This window comes from Hyperoodon ampullatus, assembly GCF_949752795.1.
Source record: "Hyperoodon ampullatus genome assembly, chromosome: 4".
NCBI lineage: Eukaryota > Metazoa > Chordata > Mammalia > Artiodactyla > Ziphiidae > Hyperoodon > Hyperoodon ampullatus.
In genome coordinates this window covers 52,637,676-52,659,434 of record NC_136917.1, presented here as the reverse complement: position 1 = coordinate 52,659,434, position 21,759 = coordinate 52,637,676, and the positions used below count along the sequence as shown (strand labels likewise).

The 21,759-nt window shown below is 40.6% G+C and overlaps 1 protein-coding gene across 2 annotated transcripts in view; it reads right to left on the bottom strand.

Annotated features, from left to right (window-relative positions):
* Positions 1-377: 377 nt before the first annotated feature.
* The window catches only part of PRELID2 (PRELI domain containing 2), a gene marked incomplete at both ends in the record, with an annotated part of 70,600 nt that continues 49,218 nt past the window's right edge, over positions 378-21,759 (bottom strand). For both annotated transcript variants that reach the window (XM_079702270.1, XM_079702271.1), the window contains one exon: positions 378-437. In XM_079702270.1, coding sequence (XP_079558396.1) covers positions 378-437 — 60 coding nt within the window. The remainder of the gene's footprint in view (positions 438-21,759) is intronic.

Genomic DNA, 21,759 nt, shown 5'->3' with positions numbered 1-21,759 from the left:
CAATTTTAAACCCCTCCTTTCACTGTTCTCAGGACAATGAAATTAAGCTTCAGTTAATTCTGAACTGCAGTCTCTACAAACCTATGCCACCTTGAGGGTGCTAATCATGGTGGATTGTGTTAAACAGTTTAAACAATTTGAGTGCAGTTGTAACCCAGAACGTAGTACAAAACTGCTTTGAAAATCAAAGAACCAAGTAAATAAAGGTACAGAACGGATAACAAAAACCTGTGAGGCAGTATCCCATGCATATAACTGGGAAACGTACAGCATGAATAGCCCAGGGAGGCTGATGCATAATACTCAGGCTTATAAGCATGAAGACATGGCTTGAGTAAATAATTCTGATTTTGCTTTTGGTACTCACTGATGATTCTTTATTCAGCTAAGGGGGCACCACACTGTTCCTTTAACAGCATCTCCATTATTCTAATTCCCTATGGAGAGAAGAAAGAAAAATCAAAATGCCACATTTCACGGACAAGCACTTTTACATTTATCACAACCTTTCCCTTCAAGGAATCCAAGCCATGGCCACATATTCTTTTCAGAAAAGGCTCGTAGTCATACTTTACATTTTTATAATATTCTACTCAGCAATTTCACATACTTTATCCTCACATGTGCTCAGAACTACTCAGGGAAGCAGGCAGAGCAGAACTGTGCCTCTTCCATTTTAAATATAAGAAAGCCATCCAAGTGATGTTAAGAACTTCCTGAAAGTGGCCCAGTTACTAAGTGGCACTGCTAGAGCTGGAATAATCATGGTAATAGTTAATACTACAATCGTGACATTAAAAATCACAGATCGGGCTTCCCTGGTGGCGCAGTGGTTGCGAGTCCGCCTGCCAATGCAGGGGACATGGGTTCGTGCCCCGGTCTGGGAGGATCCCACGTGCCGCGGAGCGGCTGGGCCCGTGAGCCATGGCCGCTGAGCCTGCGCGTGCGGAGCCTGTGCTCCGCAACGGGACAGGCCACAGCAGTGAGAAGCCCGCGTACCGCCAAAAAAAAAAAAATCACAGGTCACCATGACAAGTATAATGATAATGAAAAAGTTTGAAATTACTAAAATGTGACACAGAGACACAAAGTGAGCAGACGATGTTGGAAAAATAATGCCAAAAGACTTGCTTGATGCAGGGTAGCCACAAACCTTGAGCTTGTAAAAAGTGCAATATCTGCAAAGTGTGCTAAAGCAAAGCATGATAAAACGAGGTATGCCTGTGTTCACTGAACACTTACAAATGTGCTAGACTCACTGCTAAGGTCTGTATGTGCATTATCTGAGGCAGTGGGTGCAGGGTGCACCACGGAGATACCCCCAGGACTCAGGCACTCCTCCCCCTTCTGCCAGCACCATAGGCTGGCACGCAGCTACCCTCAGCCAAAGGGAGATGCATTCCCTGTGGTCATGCCCCTCTGCAGGGGTGGCCCACATCTCATGGCTGGTGGGTATAGCGTAGAAAGACCCAGCCCCCGCCCATAATTCGGGACAACTCTGAAGGGCATCCCATTGCCACAGTTCCCCACGGGATCAGCTGGGACCTACATCACAACTGCATCACTGTTCAACGTCACCTTCTACCTAATCCTGCTTGCCTCGCTCCCTTACAAGAGTTGTTTCCGAGAGCCCTCTCCAGTGACCCTCCGCATAAAAATGTCCATCTGAGTCTGTGTCCGAGAGCCGACTAGGACACCTTGTGTAATACACACAAAATCTATGAACAAGTACTATTCTTACCCCCATTTTACTGATGAGAAAAACAGAAATTCAAAGAGAGTTAAGTAATTTTCCCAACGTTATACAGCTATTAAGTAATAAAGCCAGGGAAGGAACAGACACTGAATTCTGGTTTCAAGGGCACCCCTTAACCTTGCAAGGCTCACTCCATGACTGTACGCATCAAGCTGTTTGTACGCATCAAGCTGACTGCCCACCCACCCCGGCCGGTCAAATTCTACCCCGGAAAAAAGAGGAAAGCAGATACTCCCTCTTTCCTCCTTCAAGGACAAGTCCTGTACCAGAGGCTGAACCTTCAGACGGAAAGGCAGGATTGTGATATAATTATGAACTGGGGTGTTAAGGAACTCAAAGCTGGATTGTGGGGAATGGGACACGATGCTCTCAGGGACAGGAGTGTGGATGAGAGGGAATAATAATGATCAATGCTAACTTAAATTGCAGGTCCCCAGGCCCCGCACAGGAAGGCTTTGATTTCATAGGACTCAAGCAGGCCCCAGAGGGCTGTACCTTTAACAAGTACCAGCTGCTTGCTCCACATGGTCAGGCAGGGCTGGGGGACACTGAGTGGGCCTACAAGAGAAAGGCAGGGACTTCTTACCTGGGGTTTGTTCTGAGCCACAGGAGGGGGATGCACCTCAAGAAGACAATAAAATATATTGAGTCCTAAAGTACACTGAACAAAATCTAACGTTTCCTTGAGGTTTCCGAAGGTCCTTCAGATTCTAGCTGGCTATCACCACAAATACTGCCACTAGCTTGAGAGGAGGAAGTATTAATTAAAGGATCTTGGCAAGGCCAAGGAGTACGGACTGTGGGGTGAGCCACAACAGTAGACTGTAGGACCAGGAGCCCTGTTTTCAGAGTCAAGAGACCTGGGTTCTGGTCACAGCCCTGCCAATTATTGTGCTGGGTACCTTAGGCTAATCACTTTTACAAAGTTGCAACTTAGACCAGAGAGCCAAGGGGACTGGGAGGTTGACTGGATAGTGCAGGTGCACACCAGAATTACTAGGGGAACCCACAAAAGCAAATACAGATTCCCAAGCCCTACCCAGACCCACTCAATCAGAACTTCGAGGACTGGGGCATGGAATCTGCAAATATTCCTCATGTGGTTCTGAAGCACAACTAGTTCATATACTAGAATTTGTAAAAAGCAGCTTGATACCACCTCTGCAAGCCTGGGAATTGAGGAAATAATTGTCCTTAATCATTTGTGAAGATACAGTAATATACTCTTGTACTCTTAGAGCTACTCACCTTTTTAAGAACTAGGGGGAAAAGGAGGGGTTGGGGGATGAAACAACCAGTGGAATGAAATTTAACTTAATGCTTAACCTAAGATCTGAATTGTGCTCTCTCTCACTCAACAACAGAACAGTTAACCAATATTTATTGTGTACCTGCTATGTGCACTGGAGATGAAGTGGTGAACAAATCTAAGTCCCTGCCTTCATGGAACTTACAGACTAATAGATTTCATTCCCCTTGTCTCAACTTCTTTTGTTTGTTTCAACAAACCCCTGGGCAATAATTAAATGCCTTCCTTCTATTTTCAGGAAGAATAAAAATAGCCATGGTAATTCCTTTGCAAGCTTCTTTTGGCAGAGTGGGCCCATAAGTCTAGTCGGAATGTCTTTAAAACCAGAAAAGCTGACTCCTTCCTTAGGAAGTGAGCACAGGTGAGCTCTCCCCATCTGTCTAAATTAAGAACGCCACCATTTACTGAGCTGAGCGCTAACTGACACAAGTGAAGACGCTGGGGTTTGCCTTGGGAATTGAAAGACATTATTTATTGAATCAATTATGCTCACACTGTGACAGTTGATTTTCTTTCCCTTTTTTCCCCCTCTCTCATACCACTTTAGTCTTTTTAAGCAGAACAGTTAGAAATAGAAGGTGGAGAACAGGGGCAAACAGAGAGAGACCTATAAATGAATTAAAAACACAAAACCTACCAGGGAGGCCAAGCCATTATTTAGTCCGTCTCTTTGGTAAGGAAGGACCAAATCAAAACCCAATGGATAGAGTCCTTTCGAATAGTTTCAATGCTTAAAATTCAACCCCCAAGAGATCAGGCTTAAAGGGGCTAAATTTACACCACTTATCACACAGTGATGCCTGAAATGCAGAACAAACATTATGTGGATCCACCTTTATAGATAGAGCTTAACTTAAAAGCTTTTTGGACTGACAAACCATAAACCAGCTTGATTTGATTATGTCCTTCCCCTCTGAGAATTTTTTCTCCCTGTTACCAGGCCATCTTTCTGTATTTGCCAATGTACAGACAAGGGAGACCTCCCAGGCTCATTTCCCTAATACCAGGGCTGTGCTGGTCAGACACGTTCCCACAGAGGGGTCCCAAAGTCACGTCTTTCAGATTCAAAACACTTCACCAATTCCCCACTCCAGAAGTGTCTGAAAAATAGCTGATTATTACAGAAAACGAAAAGCTTGCGTGAAGAGAAGGCAGAATAAGTTGGAACTAAATGTGGCTAGATCCAGATGCTATCTTTATTTTGTTATCAAACTGATGCTTCCTTAAGAAGCTCTGATTTACCTATGAGTCCCCGAAGAGGGCTGCATGAAGGGAGGACCTGCAGAAGCTGCTAGAAGATGAATGGTTTGAATAAGACCCAAGCCTGGTTATGAGTGTGACATACAGAGTGAGGGGAAGGTCCAAGCAGAGGAGAAGAGGGTAATATTAGATGTTATAAAAATTACAAAGTTCTTGGGGAGTTCCCTGGCCATCCAGTGGTTGGGACTCTATGCTTCCACTGCCAGGCGCCTGGGTTTGATCCCAGGTTGGGGAACTAGGATCCCACAAGCTGTGTGGCACAGCCAAAAAAAAAAAATTACAAAGTTCTAAAGCAGTTCTCAAAAGACACATATATAGGGAGCTCTTAACAAAAGAGAATTGCTCAGTTAGTTATCACAATGATAAAAGATTGGCCATAATTAGATGAAGAACAACTGTTTGCATACTGAGTGTTTACCAGAAGCTAGGTACTGTGATAACCAGATTAGGCACTGGAAGACCTCTCCTCCCGCCACAGAAAACAAGCTTTCTTTTGGATCATGGCTTTGGAATAAGTACCGGAAACAGTATCCGTGCCCACTGTGTGTAAAAGACTGCACTGCTGCTGTGAGGAATGAGATGAATATAAGACATGATGCTTCTACTCAAGAGGGCATCATCGGTCTCTTGGGAGGAATTAGAAGAATGCAAAATAACTGAAAAACAACACAGCCTCTGAGAAACATTATCACACTTGAAAAAAAAAAAAGGTCAATGGAAGAAGGGAAGTAGAGACTGATCTTGCGTAAACGGAGGACCTGCAGAAGCTGCTAGAAGGTGAATGGTTTGTATAAGACCCAAGCCTGGTTATGAGTGTGACATACAAGAGTGAGGGGAAGGGCCAAGCAGAGGGATTAACAAAACGCACGGGGGTGGGAACATCAGTCCATGTGCAGTTAAGCGGACTGGATGCAGCAGGAGACGAGACTATTACACTTCCAATGTTTCCACTCCCCTGCAAACTCCCCACCTGCTCACACATACTCTTCCTCCCACCTTAGTTCTGCTCTTTCCTGGAAGAGACAACAGCACATAAAACATCTCACAAATAGCCCTGTAATTAGGCAACAACACTCTTGAAAGGTTTTAGGGTTGAGTCCAAGCTAGCTGTGAAACCTTGGGCACTTTAAATTCTCCAACCTTCAACTGCCTCATCTTTGAATGGAGATAATATAGTAACTTGGGTTTGTGCTAAGAATTTGTCAAAATAATGTCTGATCTGGTTACCACAGTACCTAGCCTCTGGTAGACACTCAGTAAATGGTTGTTCATCTAAATCTCTTTCATGATCATCTAATCCCACTAGAATTCAAATCCCATAAGGCTAGAGGCCTTGTCTGTCTTGTTCAAGATGTAACCCCTAGGAAAACAATGCCCAGTACACAGAAGGCATGCAGTAAATGTGTACTGAATGAACGAATGAATCTATCAATCAACCCATCAATCATCGGCTTACAAGTCTACCACACTAGATGGTAAGGTGCTCAGAAACAGGGAACAAAAGTTACTTACGTTTGAATCCTTATTGTCTGGTGCAGAATCTGGCACAAAATACATGCTCAATGTTGATGAATCATAAGACGGACCAACTGATACTTTTGAATGCCAGGCTGATGAGTGTGAATTTTGGAATTATAGTGCGATCTGCCCAGTAGCTGGCATCCTAGAAAGTGTGGTGAAAGGTCAGGATAACAGGGGCTGCCATAGGAAATGAAAAAAAAACCAAACAAGGAAAGAATAAAGAATGAAAGACAAAAGGAAGGGAATGCTGTGGAAAGAACTGACAGCAAAGCAGGGACTTAAAATGAGTCCTGAAGAATCCTGATTAGCCGAGAGGAGTTAGAAAGTGACATAATCTCAGATGCTGAAGTGTGCATTATAAAACCACTCACCTTTTGATAAAAAGGTACACATTGAGTTTACTTTAAAAATATCACTTCCCTTTTGATTCTAAACTTTTTTTATTAAGTTGGTTTACAAAAAACTTTCTCGGAATCTTTTCATTTCCGTTATGTAGAATCATAACAGTATGAATAAATGGTAGAAAAAAGAAAATGTCGCTTCCCTGCTTCAACCCTTCAACAGTGTTCCACTGCTCTTAAAACCTAAGGCTCTGTCTGATCTGCCTCTAGCCCACTTCAACCGCAGGGAGGGAGGAAGGGAGGAATCCTCATTCAGTTTTCTCATCAAAAGATAAGAGAACACTGCTCAATGCTTCTCCAGGAAAGGATTCTTTGCCACAATAAAGTATCTTTTAATCTGATGCTGTCCAATTCTTTTATATTTAGGATTTCTCATCTATAAAACCAGGATAACACCAAACAACAGGAGTTCAAATGCACTGGCACACACTGTGTGCCAGGAACTGTGCTGAGTACTTCATCTGCACTGGCTTATTTTACCCTCCTATCTGCCTTAGAGAGTATTTTCTTCTTTTGGATGAGACCCAAGGCTCAGAGAAATTAAGCATCTGGACCAAAATCACATAATAACCAAGAGGTAGAGCCTTGATTTGACCCAAGGCAATCTGGATTAAGAGTCCAGGATCCAGGATCTTACAACACTGGGGGCTGTAGGGTTTTAATGAGATTGCATGTGTGAGGACACCTAGTATGATGCTGGGTACACAGCAAGGGCTTTCCTTCCCTTCCCTATTGATTATGTTCAAAAAGCCTGATACATAAAGCAGGTATTTCAGCCCTACGCCCAAACTAAATGGCATGATTCTTAATATACAAATCAATATTTAATTGCATCCACAAATTATTTTAAATATAATGCTTTTCAAGTAGGAATATCCTAACAGACTGTATGACTTCAATATAATTTTCCCACAGGGGCTAATAAACTATTGAGTGAGATTCACTTTTATTTTGATAAGTAACTCAAAATCTTTAAATGTAACTGCAGAACATTAAACTGATACAGTAATTTAGATGTCTTTGCTTCACATTATAAAGCTTCCTCTTTCCTTAAGGAGAACATTTAATCTCACAGTTTGTAAAGGAAAAGAATATATTCCAAAATAATAAAATCTAAAAATTGGAAGGCACATTATATTATCTAGTCCAGATAGGAAACTCTCAGCAAAGAAATGGAAGTGGACCATCCAGTTTAAGGAGTTGTCCTGGGATCAAATATCACAATGGAAGATGACAAAGCCATTTCCATATTGCCAATTTGCAAATAAACCCTGATCTGACATGAACCTTTTGTTGGCTAAAAGGCATTTAGTCACTGGTCTCCCACCCTCCAGTGTGACTCAATAAGTCTATTTCCATTTTTCGTTTTTTTAAATGTGACTTGTATATAATTTCAGTTTTTCTGACTTAGACTTCATGCAAAATATGGCTTGTTCATGTGTATCTGTTGGGTATAATTATCAGTAATTTTTTTAAACATCAAAGCCAGCCTCCCATGCAGTGCCACATCCACCCATGACATTTCTGACAATTGTGATCTTGCTTAGAAACCTCCATGGATGGGATGCTTTATACTCCTTATTCCCTCTGTCTCAGGCCTAATTGTAAGACAATCTTCCTTACATTGAAGCAGCACTGGCTCGGTGCCTGGCACCAAAGGGTCCTAGTACCAAGTCTTGTACCAACTCTTATACTACCAAACTAAAAAACAACAAGGTTCCTATCAATTCCCTTTATTAGCCATTTTTTTCACTATTCATCAGATTTAAGCTCAGTCATAATTTCCCCTTGTTTCTTCCCTATTCTGAGAGAGAAAATGGTTAGCAGCATGCTGGTACATTTAATCAATGAATTGTCTCTAACAGAGTAAGTAAATCCAACTGATGCCTAGACAATAAACAAATCCAATGGGTGCCCAGATAATTCTCTTTTTATCTTAAGTTCGTATATACCCTATCAGAGAGGGGACGGAGATTTAAAATCAGGTTGGGTTGACTCCAAAACAGCCTCATTATAACCACTAAACATTTGTCTATCATGTCATAATGAAAAAATTAAGTTTTTGCCTATAATTTCCTTGCATTTTTCTTTTTAAATAATAGTAACAACTGGGACTTCCCTGGTGGTCCAGTGGGTAAGACTCCTCTCTCCCAATGCAGGGGGCCTGGGTTGGATCCCTAGGCAGGGAACTAGATCCCGCAAGCCGCAACTAAGACCCGGCACAGCCAAATAAATAAATAAATAAATATTTTTCAAAACAGTAACAACTGATCATTTATTGTATGCCAAGTCTGCTCCTAAGCATTTTATGTATGCAACTCATTCACTCCTCACAAGTACTCTCTGAAATAGGTTCCTGTATTATCCTCATTTTACAGATGACAACAGTGAGACTCAGAAAATTAAACAGCTTGCCCAAGGTCACATAGCTGGTCAGTACAGGATACGCTGCTTTCAGAGAGCGCAAGAGCAAAAGAACATAAATGGCTCTGCTGCAAATATAATTTAACACATTTATGTGCAGGTAATACCTACTCAAAAACATTTTATATAAAATGTTTTTTTTAATTCTGCTTAAAAATGGAATAAGTCTTTTTGGGGGGAGTGCAGCAATTTTTTAAATTATGAAATATTTCAAACATATCAAGAAGTGCAAAGAGTAGAAAAACTAGTGGGCTTTAACAAACATCAATGTCTTTAAAAGTAACAAAAGCTACATCCTCATCAAAGGCCAGTGATCAAGAAAATTTTTAATTATAGCCTTTAAATTCTTCTTAAACTGGGTATCAACAACTCAACTCTCAAAAACCCACCATTTTCCTTTACCAAGGAAATTCAGAAAAAAATCGTTTAGCCAGAATCTAAGAAAGAAACCTAGACAAAGAATAAGGGGTCAAATCCCAGGCAGCAAGCGGAATTCTGAGGATACTGAAAGTGACAAGAAACATCACTCCAACAAACCTGGGCTCATGAAATACAAGGCTTCTTTTCTCCTTAACAGGCAGACAGCATCCTCCCCATCATCTGCTTGGGGCTTTACCTGGTGCCCCTAGTCCCACAGAGTGTGGGCACAGCAAGGGGTCCTTCAGCAAGAGATGAAGTTCTACCATAGAGTGGGGATACAGAATAAGAAATGACCACTGACAGAAGGGGTGAGAATGACCAAGAGGAACAGCTGGACACCTCAGAGAGCTCAAGGGGCATTAATTAGCATGCTCCAGGGCTTAAGCACACAACTGAAGTTTAACTATTAGATGTACCTTCAAAAAATTAAATTAGCTTTGCAATTCAAGTTGCTCTGTCCAGAATTCTGTATTAATTCCTGGCCTTGTTGGTCAAACTAACAGCCTTAATTTTGCACCAAGAGCCTAGCTGAATCCAAGCCCGATCCTACAACAGATTTGATCCACCAAAGATCTGTGACTAAAACACTCTTAGTCCACACAAGCTGCGGATACAGCCCCTATTTTTCTGCTATTTCAATGCAGCCCAGCCAGAGCTGTTTCAGTTTTCAATTCTGTGTCTGCCTTAGGTTTACATGAGGTACGTGAAGATTTACGGTAGCCACAAATTCCTATTTTCTCATTGTCTCTGAATTTAGCACAACAGAGTACAAGAACGGGCTCAGAAAAGTAACAGACTGGTTGGAAATTCCATCCAGAACAGTGAGGAGAACATGGCTCCCAAATATCCAAAGATTCCAGTTGGCTGTGAGCGTAAAAGAGCAACAGCAAAGCAAGTACAATGCTGTACACTTCGAGTGTCTACTTCAAAGTCGTATGCGTACTAAGCTCTGTACACTGGCTGATGACACCATGCAAGTAATTTAACCTACGTGTGCCTCCACTTCCTCATCAGGGCCTGGCTCCTGGTAAACACTCAATAAATTATAGCTACAACTATTATTACTATAACTGGCTTTCTCCAAATTTTCCAGAAGAGCCTGCATTTACAGAAGACATGGACTGAAAACAAGCCAACGTATCTATTACCAGGCACCAATACTCAAAGACATCTATCTAAGAGATTTACAATCTTTGTAATATGTGGTGTATTCAGCTCACGTGCATAGGATTTTAAAATGAAATTGGAACATCAGTACCACGTGCTTACTACCCTCTCTTGCTAATTAGTATTTTTTTAAAAGCATGTGTCTGGGAATTCCCTGGTGGTCCAGTGGTTAGGACTTCGCGCTTTCACTGCCAAGGGCCCAGGTTCAATACCTGGTCGGGGAACTAAGATCCCGCAAGCCACATGGCATGGCAAAAAAAAAAAAAAGTAAAAGTGTGTGTCTTATTTTTAAATATATTGTTACTAACACCTCAACGCGTGACCATCTACTTGTTACATGAATTATCTCTGATGCTCTTGGATCCATACTTAGCTTCAACTCCTGAATTTTTATGCAGACTTCAAGACTTTGTCAGACAAATTTAAAAATCTTTTTTTTAACATCTTTTTCGGAGTATAATTGCTTTACAATGTTGTGTTAGTTTCTGCTGTATAACAAAGTGAATCAGCCATATACATACACATGTCCCCACATGCCCTCCCTCTTGAGCCTCCTCCCATCCTCCCTATCCCACCCCTCTAGGTCATCGCAAAGCACAGAGCAGATCTCCCTGTGCTATGTGGCTGCTTCCCACCAGCCACCTATTTTACATTCAGTAGTGTATATATGTCGATGCTACTCTCACTTCGCCCCAGCTTCACCCTCCCACCCCATGTCATCAAGTCCATTCTCTATGTCTACCTCTTTTTTCCTGCCCTGCAACTAGGTTCATCGGTACCTTTTTTTTTTTTTGGTTCCATATACTTGCATTAGCATATGGTATTTGTTTTTATCTTTCTGACTTACTTCACTCTGTATGACAGACTCTAGGTCCATCCACCTCACTACAAATAACTCAATTTTGTTTCTTTTATGGCTGAGTAATATTCCATTGTATATATGTGCCACATCTTCTTTATCCATTCCTCTGTCGATGGACATTTGGGTTGGTTCCATGTCCTGGCTATTGTAAATAGTGCTGCAATGAACATTGTGGTGCATGTCTCTTTTTGAATTATGGTTTTCTCAGGGTATATGCCCAGTAGTGGGATTGCTGGGTCATATGGTAGTTCTATTTTTAGTTTTTTAAGGAACCTCCATACTGTTTTCCATAGTGGTTGTATCAATTTACATTCCCACCAACAGTATAGGAGGGTTGCCTTTTCACCACACCCATTCCAGAATTTATTGTTTCTAGCTTTTTTGATAATGGTCATTCTGACTGGTGTGAGGTGATACCTCATTGTAGTTTTGATTTGCATTTCTCTAATAATTAGTGATGTTGAGCATCTTTTCATGTTCCTCTTGGCCATCTGTATGTCTTCTTTGGTGAAATGTCTATTTAGGTCTTCTGCCCATTTTTTAACGGGACTGTTTGTTTTTTTGATATTGAGCTCCATGAGCTGTTTGTATATTTTGGACATTAATCCTTTGTCTATTGTTTCATTTGCAAATATTTTCTCCCATTCTGAGGGTTGTCTTTTTGTCTTGTTTATGGTTTCCTTTGCTGTGCAAAAGCTTTTAAGTTTCATTAGGTCTCAGTTGTTTATTTTTGTTTTTATTTCCATTTCTCTAGGAGGTGGGTCAAAAAGGATCTTGCTGTGATTTAGGTCCCAGAGTGTTCTGCCTACGTTTTCCTCTAAGAGTTTTATAGTGTCTGGCCTTATATTTCAGTCTTTAATCCATTTTGAGTCTGTGTATGGTGTTGGGGAGCGTTCTAATTTCATTCTTTTACATGTAGTTGTGCAGTTTTCCCAGCACCATTTATTGAAGACACTGTCTTTTCTCCATTGTATACTCTTGCCTCCTTTATCAAAAATAAGGTGTCCTTGGGGCTTCCCCGGTGGTGCAGTGGTTGAGAGTCCACCTGCCGATGCAGGGGACACGGGTTCGTGCCCCAGTCCGGGAAGATCCCACATGCTGCAGAGTGGCTAGGCCCGTAAGCCATGGCCACTGAGCCTGTGCGTCCGGAGCCTGTGCTCCGCAACGGGAGAGGCCACAACAGTGAGAGGCCCACGTACCGCAAAAAAATAAATAAATAAATACGGTGACCATATGTGTGTGGGTTTATCTCCGGGTTTTCTATTCTGTTCCATTGATCTATATTTCTGTTGTTGTGCCAGTACCATGCTGTCTTGATTACTGTGGCTTTGTAGTATAGTCAGAAGTCCATGAGGCTGATTCCTCCAGCTCCGTTTATATTTCTCAAGATTGCTTTGGCTATTCAGGGTCTTTTGTGTTTCCATACAAATTGTGAAATTTTTGTTCTAGTTCTGAAAAATGCCATTGGTAGTTTGATAGGGATTGCACTGAATCTGTAGATTGCTTTGGATAATACAGTCATTTTCACAATGTTGATTCTTCCAATCCAAGAACATGGTATACCTCTCCATCTGTTTGTATCATCTTTAATTTCTTTCATCAGTGTCTTATAGTTTTCTGCATACAGTTCTTTTGTCTCCTTAGGTAGGTTTATTCCTAGGTATTTTATTCTTTTTGTTGCAGTGGTAAATGGGAGTGTTTCCTTAATTTCTCTTTCAGATTTTTCATCATTAGTGTATAGGAATGCAAGAGATTTCTGTGCATTAATTTTGTATCCTGCAACTTTACCAAATTCATTGATTAGCTCTACTAGTTTTCTGGTAGCATCTTTAGGATTTTCTATGTATAGTATCCTGTCATCTGGAAACAGTGACAGTTTCACTTCTTCTTTTCTGATTTGGATTCCTTTTATTTCTTTTTCTTCTCTGATTGCTGTGGCTAAAACTTCCGAAACTGTGTTGAATAATAGTGGTGAGAGTGGGCATCCTTGTCTTGTTACCGATCTTAGTGGAAATGGTTTCAGTTTTTCACCATTGAGAATGCTGTTGGCTGTGGCTTTGTCATATATGGCCTTTATTATGTTGAGGTAAGTTCCCTCTGCCTACTTTCTGGAGAGTTTTTATCATAAATCGGTGTTGAATTTTGTCTAAAGCTTTTTCTGCATCTACTGAGATTATCACATGGGTTTTATCCTTCAGTTTGTTAATATGGTGTATCACATTGATTGATTTGCGTATATTGAAGAATCCTTGCATTCCTGGGATAAACACCACTTCATCCTGGTGTATGATCCTTTTAATATGCTATTGGATTCTGTTTGCTAGTATTCTGTTGAGGATTTCTGCATCTATGTTCATCAGTGATATCGGCCTGTAGTTTTCTTTCTTTGTGACATCTTTGTCTGGTTTTGGTATCAGGGTGATGGTGGCCTCATAGAATGAGTTTGGGAGTGTTCCTCCCTCTGCTACAGTTTGGAAGAATTTGAGACGAATAGGTGTTAGCTCTTCTCTAAATGTTTGATAGAATTTGCCTGTGAAGCCATCTGCTTCTGGGCTTTTGTTTGTTGGAAGATTTTTAATCACAGTTAAAAATCTTGGTATTTACACACTGGGGAAAAGGAGGGTGGTTTCGGAAAAAAAAAAAATCATACAATGTCAGAATTGAAAATGACCTGCTAGTCCAATCCCTGATTTTACAAAAAATTATAGTGAAGTTGAGAATAGCTAGTCCAAGCACCATGGCCAGGAGAGTGCAGCCAAGGCAGGGCCAGAGCTCAGATTTCCTGATTCCTGGCCCCTGTGCTGCACAGTCCACTGTGCAGGGACATGACTTCTGATCACTATGCAAATAATGACAGAGACTCATCTCAAGCTCACGAAACCACTTTCTATCATTTCAGGAAAGAGCTTAACTTCCCAGGTTTCATCTAGTTTCATAGAAGATAATACCCCAGAATTTCAGCTGGCTGACTTAAGGGATTCCCAGAAGCTTTACCGCTGAGTAGTCTATCACAACCATGATGAATTCAAATGAGCCATTGAGGGGTTTTGGATTCCTGAGTCTCACAGTCAAGGTAAAGGCATGGATTTAAACTTCGTGGAAGGAACAAAAACTGTTATCAGTTGCAGAATACTCATTTTCACTAAGATGTTTTCACTGCAAAGGTTATATTTCTCAGGACTAAAAACTCTAGAGATAAGAGCAGGCTGAGATGAGTTGATGGGGAGTGGGATATGCAAAAAGAGAGCAGCTGCTATTACTTAACTGATCTAGAAATAAGTTGTTAAAAATCAGAATCCTGGTAATATTCTCATGGCATCTAATGAATAAATATCAAGTAAATCAATCTATTTGAGCACCCAAGAGTGGGATTAAAAAGTATTATCAACAGATTTAAGTTGAAAGCTGGGAAATAAGAGGGACAGAAAATATTTCATCAGTTCTTCAAGTGATTCAAGTAATGAAAAGAATATTGAAAGAATTCACATAATCAAGCACGAAATAGAAGTCTCTAATATATAGTCAGCAGAACATTTCACTAGTGTTCTTATGTCATCTTTGTGAGTTTATTCTTTTGAATGACAGTTTTATTTGCTCTTTTCCTCTATCTTGGAATTATTACTGGGTTTTGAAATGTCCGCTCTTTTTAGAGTTGTGACTGCCATGCATGTGTGGACACTATATAGTCAATTCATAGATAAGGAATTGAGCAGTTCAGGGCAACTAGCCCAAGGTAACACAATTAAAACCTTGGAAGAGGACTGAGGTCACACAACTAGTTAATGACAGAGCATTAACTCTCACTGTCTTTGGAGTAAGAATCAGAAGACTGGAGCTAACAACTTCATTTCTTCTTCACAACAATCCCATGAGGATAGACTAATTAGCCCTGCTTTCCTAGTGACAAATGCAAGTTCCTAAGAGGTTGTGATTCATTCAAGTCGTACAGCAAGAAAGCTGATAATACCCAGAGCCAGCTGGTGGTGGAAGCTACAAATGGGCAGAATTCTTCTGGAAGCAAATTGGTGTTACATATCAAAGAAGACGTGGCACATATATACAATGGAATATTACTCAGCCATAAAAAGAAACGAAATTGAGTTATTTGTAGTGAGGTGGATGGACCTAGAGTCTGTCATACAGAGTGAAGTAAGTCAGAAAGAGAAAGACAAATACCATATGCTAACACATATATATGGAATATAAGAAAAAAAAATGTCATGAAGTACCTAGGGGTAAGACAGGAATAAAGACACAGACCTACTAGAAAATGGACTTGAGGATATGGGGAGGGGGAAGGCTAAGCTGTGACAAAGTGAGATAGTGGCATGGACATATATACACTACGAAACGTAAAATAGATAGCTAGTAGGAAGCAGCCGCATAGCACAGGGAGATCAGCTTGGTGCTTTGTGACCATCTGGATGGGTGGGATAGGGAGGGTGGGAGGGAGGGAGACGCAAGAGGGAGGAGATATGGGAACATATGTATATGTATAACTGATTCACTTTGTTATAAAGCAAAAACTAACCATTGTAAAGCAATTATACTCCATAAAGATGTAAAAAGAAAAAAAAAGGTCTTTAAAATGTGCACACTTGTTAGCCTAGGAAGTGATCAGAAATATACACAAATATTTACATTCATGGATTTACTATAATATTATCTATAATAGTGAAAAAAATAGAAAACAACAATAAGAGCTATTATGCCAGTGGAATATTATGAAAGCATCAAAAATCATGTTTTCAAGGAATGTGTAATGACACAGAAAAATGTTCACAGTATGTCCATAAATGACAAGGTCGGGCTAAATAAACAGAACAATTCCAATTTTGTTATTCAAAAAAAAAACATATACATACATATGCAAACATACACAAGGATATATGGAAGGATCTATATCAAAATGTTAAATGTAGATACAACAAGTAATAAAATTATGGATCTAAAAAATGATTAGAAAAATAATTTTTAAAGAAACGAAACCTTACCCATACTGCTGCTATGTAAAATTTTTGTTTGGATAAATATTTAAAAGCCTATTTACTTAAAAAATATACTTCTTATTAGAGAATTTCTCTTAATGCTAGTGATTATTTAAGTTTTTCTATGTGCCAGGCATATTTCATATATATGACCTCACTTAACCCTTAAAATAACCCTGTGAAAGATTATTATCACTCCATTTTAGAGGTGAGAAATTTGAGGGTCCAAGATGTGAAACGTGACATCTGGGAAATAAGAAGACCAGATCACGTACCAAGGGGCACTTCTCTAAAGCTTCACATTTGTTAAGCACACAGGCAAAACCTTGTTTCACACTGAATAATCTTTCTAAAGGCAGAACATACTAGGCTTTTAGTTCAGGAGTTGGCATGTGGAAAACGATTAATAGGATGTCTATAATTTGCTTCAAAATATTTCAGCATGTGCAGCATAATGTTATGATGCATGTGTTAGCTCAAGTTATTCAGCAGGTAGTAAGTTGCCCTAATGTACGCTTCACGCTCCAGGCGTTGGTTATGAGCATTCTAATCAGCAATCTTCACTCCATAGAAACCTCGGTAATCTTTATCAGAAACCACCAGAGGCTTTGATAATTAGCATAAGGAATGTTAAAATAGTGAATTTTCACTGGCTTGCTAGCCAGCATAATGGATATTAGAAATGGACTCTCATTACCTCAATTAGTAGAACTTAAGATATGGGGATTAGCTCAAAATTCTAGAGCAACACTCATCCTTGCAATGAGGATTTAAGACGATTTAGCAATGCCTTCACCTGCCAACTTTAGGGAAGGCACCCACAGTTTATGACTAAATAGTCCTGTAGCCGGACACTGGACTGAAGATTCTGGCTACCTGATGCTATCTGTAAAAGAGCTGAATCTTGCCTTTGGAATATCATCAGCTCTGCCTGCAGAGAACGAAGCACCCAGAAGGACAGAAATGTAATCAAACTTACAGAACAGGAAGCTACTTTGGGTCTCCTTGTAAATGATTAAGAAAGCATCTGTATGTGTTGCAGAACTTTTTCATAAGCTGGTAGTGAGGTTATGTGGGTGCAGCTTACCCTCACCATTCCCAATAGGTACCAAAAAGACCTTAACAACTGTACATACAACCTGGCACACCAATCTGCTTAGGTCAGTATGACAGGCAATTCTGACACTGCTCCTAGTGTTCCTGACATCTTGGTATTTATGCCCTTGTGTAACCCCTTCCCTTGACTGTGGGCTACAACTGGTGACTTGCTCCTAATGAACAGAATACAGAAAATAAAGAGATGTCACTGCTGTGATTAGGAAACAAAAAAACTATGGCTTTTGCCTTGCTTGCACCCTCTTGCCCTCCCTCTTGCTTGCTGCCATGTTGTGAGATGCTGCACAGAGAGGCCCACATGGCAAGGAACCAAGGGAGGCCGGCAGAATCCTACCAGCAACCACGTGAGTGTTTGGAACTGAATCCTCTCCATTGAGCCTTCAGATGAGATCGCAGCCCCAGCCAACAACTTAATTACATCTTTGTGAGACCATAAGGCTGAGCACCCAACTAAGCCATGCCAGACTCCTGACCCACAGAAACTGAGAGACAATGAACGTGCGCTGTTGCAAGCTGTGGAGTGTTGGGGTAGTCTGTTACACAGCAACAGATAACTAATACAGTTAGTTTAAAAAAATGATGCAACAAACAGATTTTTCCAATGCCCATTTGGACTACATATATAGTACCTGAATATACTATACTATATACATATAGCATATAGTGTGTGTGTGTATATATCCATATATCCACATACCTGCATCCAATATATATACACACACACAACATACATATATATATACTAGTATATACACAGGAACAGTATCTTCTGTCTCAAAGAATTATCTTCCACTATTAAAATGGATTTCATAAGGCTCAAATAAGCACACACCCTAAGGAAGCAGCATATTCAGATCTCTTTAGCCATAACATGTCTAGGCCAGACCTTCTTTAAAAAGAGGCACAAGTTGCTTGACTTGCCCACATTGTTTCAGTGACAAATATTTCACATGCTGTTGAATTCAATCTCTCTCTGCTTCAGCCTCCTAATCAACACAATAAGAATAATGATGGAACCAATAATGGGGCCTTGCCAGGAGAGTGGCTGAAATAACAAATTATTTTATCACACATTGAAAATGTATTTCATAAACTTAAAAAAAAAATATCTCTGTGTGAGTGCATAATGAAGGCCCTGCATTTCCGCAGCAGTTGCAGTCATCCCGAAGTACTCAGACAACTGGACTAAAAAAAGAACACTTGCATGACAAGACTATTAGCACCCATATTATCTCCTGCACCTCTCCCAGAAAAGTAAAATGTGGGATTTACAAGAACCACATGGGAGTTCACCAAAAAGTTCTTTTGATTTTTGTTTGGAATTTGGGGGGGGGGGGGGAGAGTGGGGGTGAACGGGTGATTGTTTTGTTTTGATTTGGAGAGATGGAGACAAAAACTACAAAAGACTATTACACCCAATGCAGTATAAAGCACGCTTTCTCAGCGGGGACAATATTGAAACCAGATGACAATTTCTTCATGGAAGTGAAAAATATCTTGCAATTTTTATGTATATAGCAAAGATATAATACAGTGTATAAACAGATAATTAGGATATTTATCATAATTATAGAATAATACTATAGGATATTAGTATTAACATTGGGTGGGGGGGACAATTAGGAAAGTCTACAAAGGATCCTTAGTTGGGGGGTGATAATGGAAAAAAGACTGAGCAACACTGGCCTGAGGGTTGCCTTCCCAGAATTGGGGAGCACCTGCAGAGCCATGTCTGCCCCAGGTAATATCTTGATCTCTGTTTCCTGTTCTGAGGATCCCTGAGGTTAGACTTGGCTGGCCTGGGTTACTACCAGCTCTGCTTCACAGTTGCTGGCCATTCCCCTAGGCTGCAGAAATGTGTATGAAGCCTTACATGTTTCCCAGATTTCCACCAATCCCTATTTTCCTTCAGATATTCCTCTGTTTCCTTAGTCAGTTTTTTGAGTGCTTGCTTACCTGGAGGCATATGTATCTGTATGTATATGGCAAAATATGTATTTGACAGCTAGCATATTACTTGTCCACAGTATGAGAAAAATACACAGTAATGATACTGTCCATTGCTGTCATGGACAAACATAGACAGCTATCTCAAAAAGAAACTTTTAGGAAGTTTCCTTGAAAAATTAAACACAGAATTACTATATAATCCAGCAAAGAACTGAAAGCAGAGATTTAAACAGATATTTATTCACCTTTGTTCATAGTAGCAATGTTTGTGTCAGAAAGGCCCCCGAATTGCAAGTCACCTCAAAATGGTAAAGGGAAAAGAGAAAAGCAGTTGAACAAGCCCCCAAAAACAGAAGTGATCCTGAAACAGGAGGGAAGGGGGCAGGGCACAACCTTTAAAAGAATGACAGCCATAGGACATGACAAAAACTGGTGAGAACTAACTAGGTCCAAGATGGCGGAAGATTCGACTTCCAGTAGACCTTGAGCCTCAGGATATGCTCATTGTAACACATCAGCACGCTAAATGACAAACTCACAGGCGCCATGACAGTTCCAAGGCCGACCATAAAAGGTCAAAAAGTGGGCCATGGTCCAATTCCCCACTCCTTCCCCAAAACAGCTGAAATACTCCTCCCACTCATTAGCCTATGAAATTATCCACCCCTATAAACACTGACAACCCCCGTACGCTGGTGCCTCTCACCTTCTGAGATGGCCCACACTCTGTCTGTGGAGTGTGTTTCTCTCTAAATAAATCCACTTCTTACCTATCACTTTGTCTCTCACTGAATTCTTTCTGTGATGAGAATCAAGAACCTGAGTTTCATTAAGTCCTGAGACCAGGTGTGTGATCTCAATTAAAAGACCGTGGGTTCAATGTTCATTGCAGCTCTATTTACAATAGCCAGGACATGGAAGCAACCTAAGTGTCCATCGACAGATGAATGGATAAAGAAGACGTGACACATATATACAATGGAATATTATTCAGCCATATAAAGAAACAAAATTGAGTTATTTGTAGTGAGGTGGATGGACCTAGAGTCTGTCATACAGAGTGAAGCAAGTCAGAAAGAGAAAAACAAATACCGTATGCTAACACATATATATGGAATCTAAAAATAAAATAAAGGTCATGAAGAACCTAGGGGCAGGACGGGAATAAAGAAACCGACCTACTAGAGAATGGACTTGAGGACACGGGGAAGGGAAAGGGTAAGCTGGAACAAAGTGAGAGAGTGGCATGGACATATATACACTGCCAAATGTAAAATAGATAGCTAGTGGGAAGCAGCCGCATAGCACAGGGAGATCAGCTGGGTGCTTTGTGACCACCTAGAGGGGTGGGACAGGGAGGGTGGGAGGGAGAGGCAAGAGGGAGGAGATATGGGGATTTATGTTTATGTATAGCTGATTCACTTTGTTATACAGCAGCAACTAACACAACATTGTAAAGCAATTATACTCCAATAAAGATGTTAAAAAAATAAATAAATAAGAAGGCATTCCATAACATCTCAAGATTAATCTCCTTCTCTCCCGTGGTCACATAGGGCACAATTAAAATCATTAAATATATCCAAAAAAAAAAATGACTGTGGGTTCAAGTTCCAATCTGGGTTTTGGCCAGGTTTGAGTCCCAGCATGTGGGTTCAAGTCCCAATCTGAGTTGCACGGTTTCAATCTCACCTTGGGGGTCCATATCTAGGACTAGGTTTTAATTTATACACACAGATATATATATATATATATATATATATATATATATATATATATACTTAGTGAGCACCTAGTTTTTCTTTTTCTGGGAAAAAAAACAGATCCCACCTTCACCACTGTTACCATGACTATTAGCCTCAAGCTCTAACGTGCCCTCTTTCTTGAAGGAAGGGAAGTGTTATATTGTCTTACAGGAAACCACCAGAACAGAAAAACAAGAGGCCACCAGAATTGGTTAGAACGAGCCAAATCCAAGAAGGTGGAAGACCTGACCTCCAGTAGACCCTCAGCCTCATTATATGCTCATGATAACAATATCATGCTGAATGACACACCTACCAGTGCCATGACAGGAAGTACCGGACCACAGAAGGAAGAAAAAGAAGTGGCACGCAGTTGCAGGAAGAACCCTGCCTTTTCCCAGAAAACCAATGCATATGCACCCACCACCACCATTAACCCTGCCTTTAAAAATCTTGCCTTGATCAACTCCCCACCCCCAGAAGTTGATTTGCGAACTAATTTCCCACTTCTCCATTCTCTGGCCATTGAATAAAATTTGTGCTGTTTCAGTAACAGCATCGGTTTCATTATTGGCTGTCTGAATCCAAATGGAAAAGGAACCTTCGCCACCGAGGCAGAGGGCTTCTGCTGAGCTATGGTCCAACGATCAATTTGGTAACGTCCCCACTAAACAGCCTCAGGGATAAAGTTCTAAACTGAAAATAAAGTCACCTAAAATACTCTAATGATGACTTCTACAGAAACCACTTAATCAGGCTCAGCTGTGAAGGTTTATCAGGAAGTCGGGCTGATACCGGAAAACATCACCACTTGGGTAAAAGATAAAAGACACTTAAGCA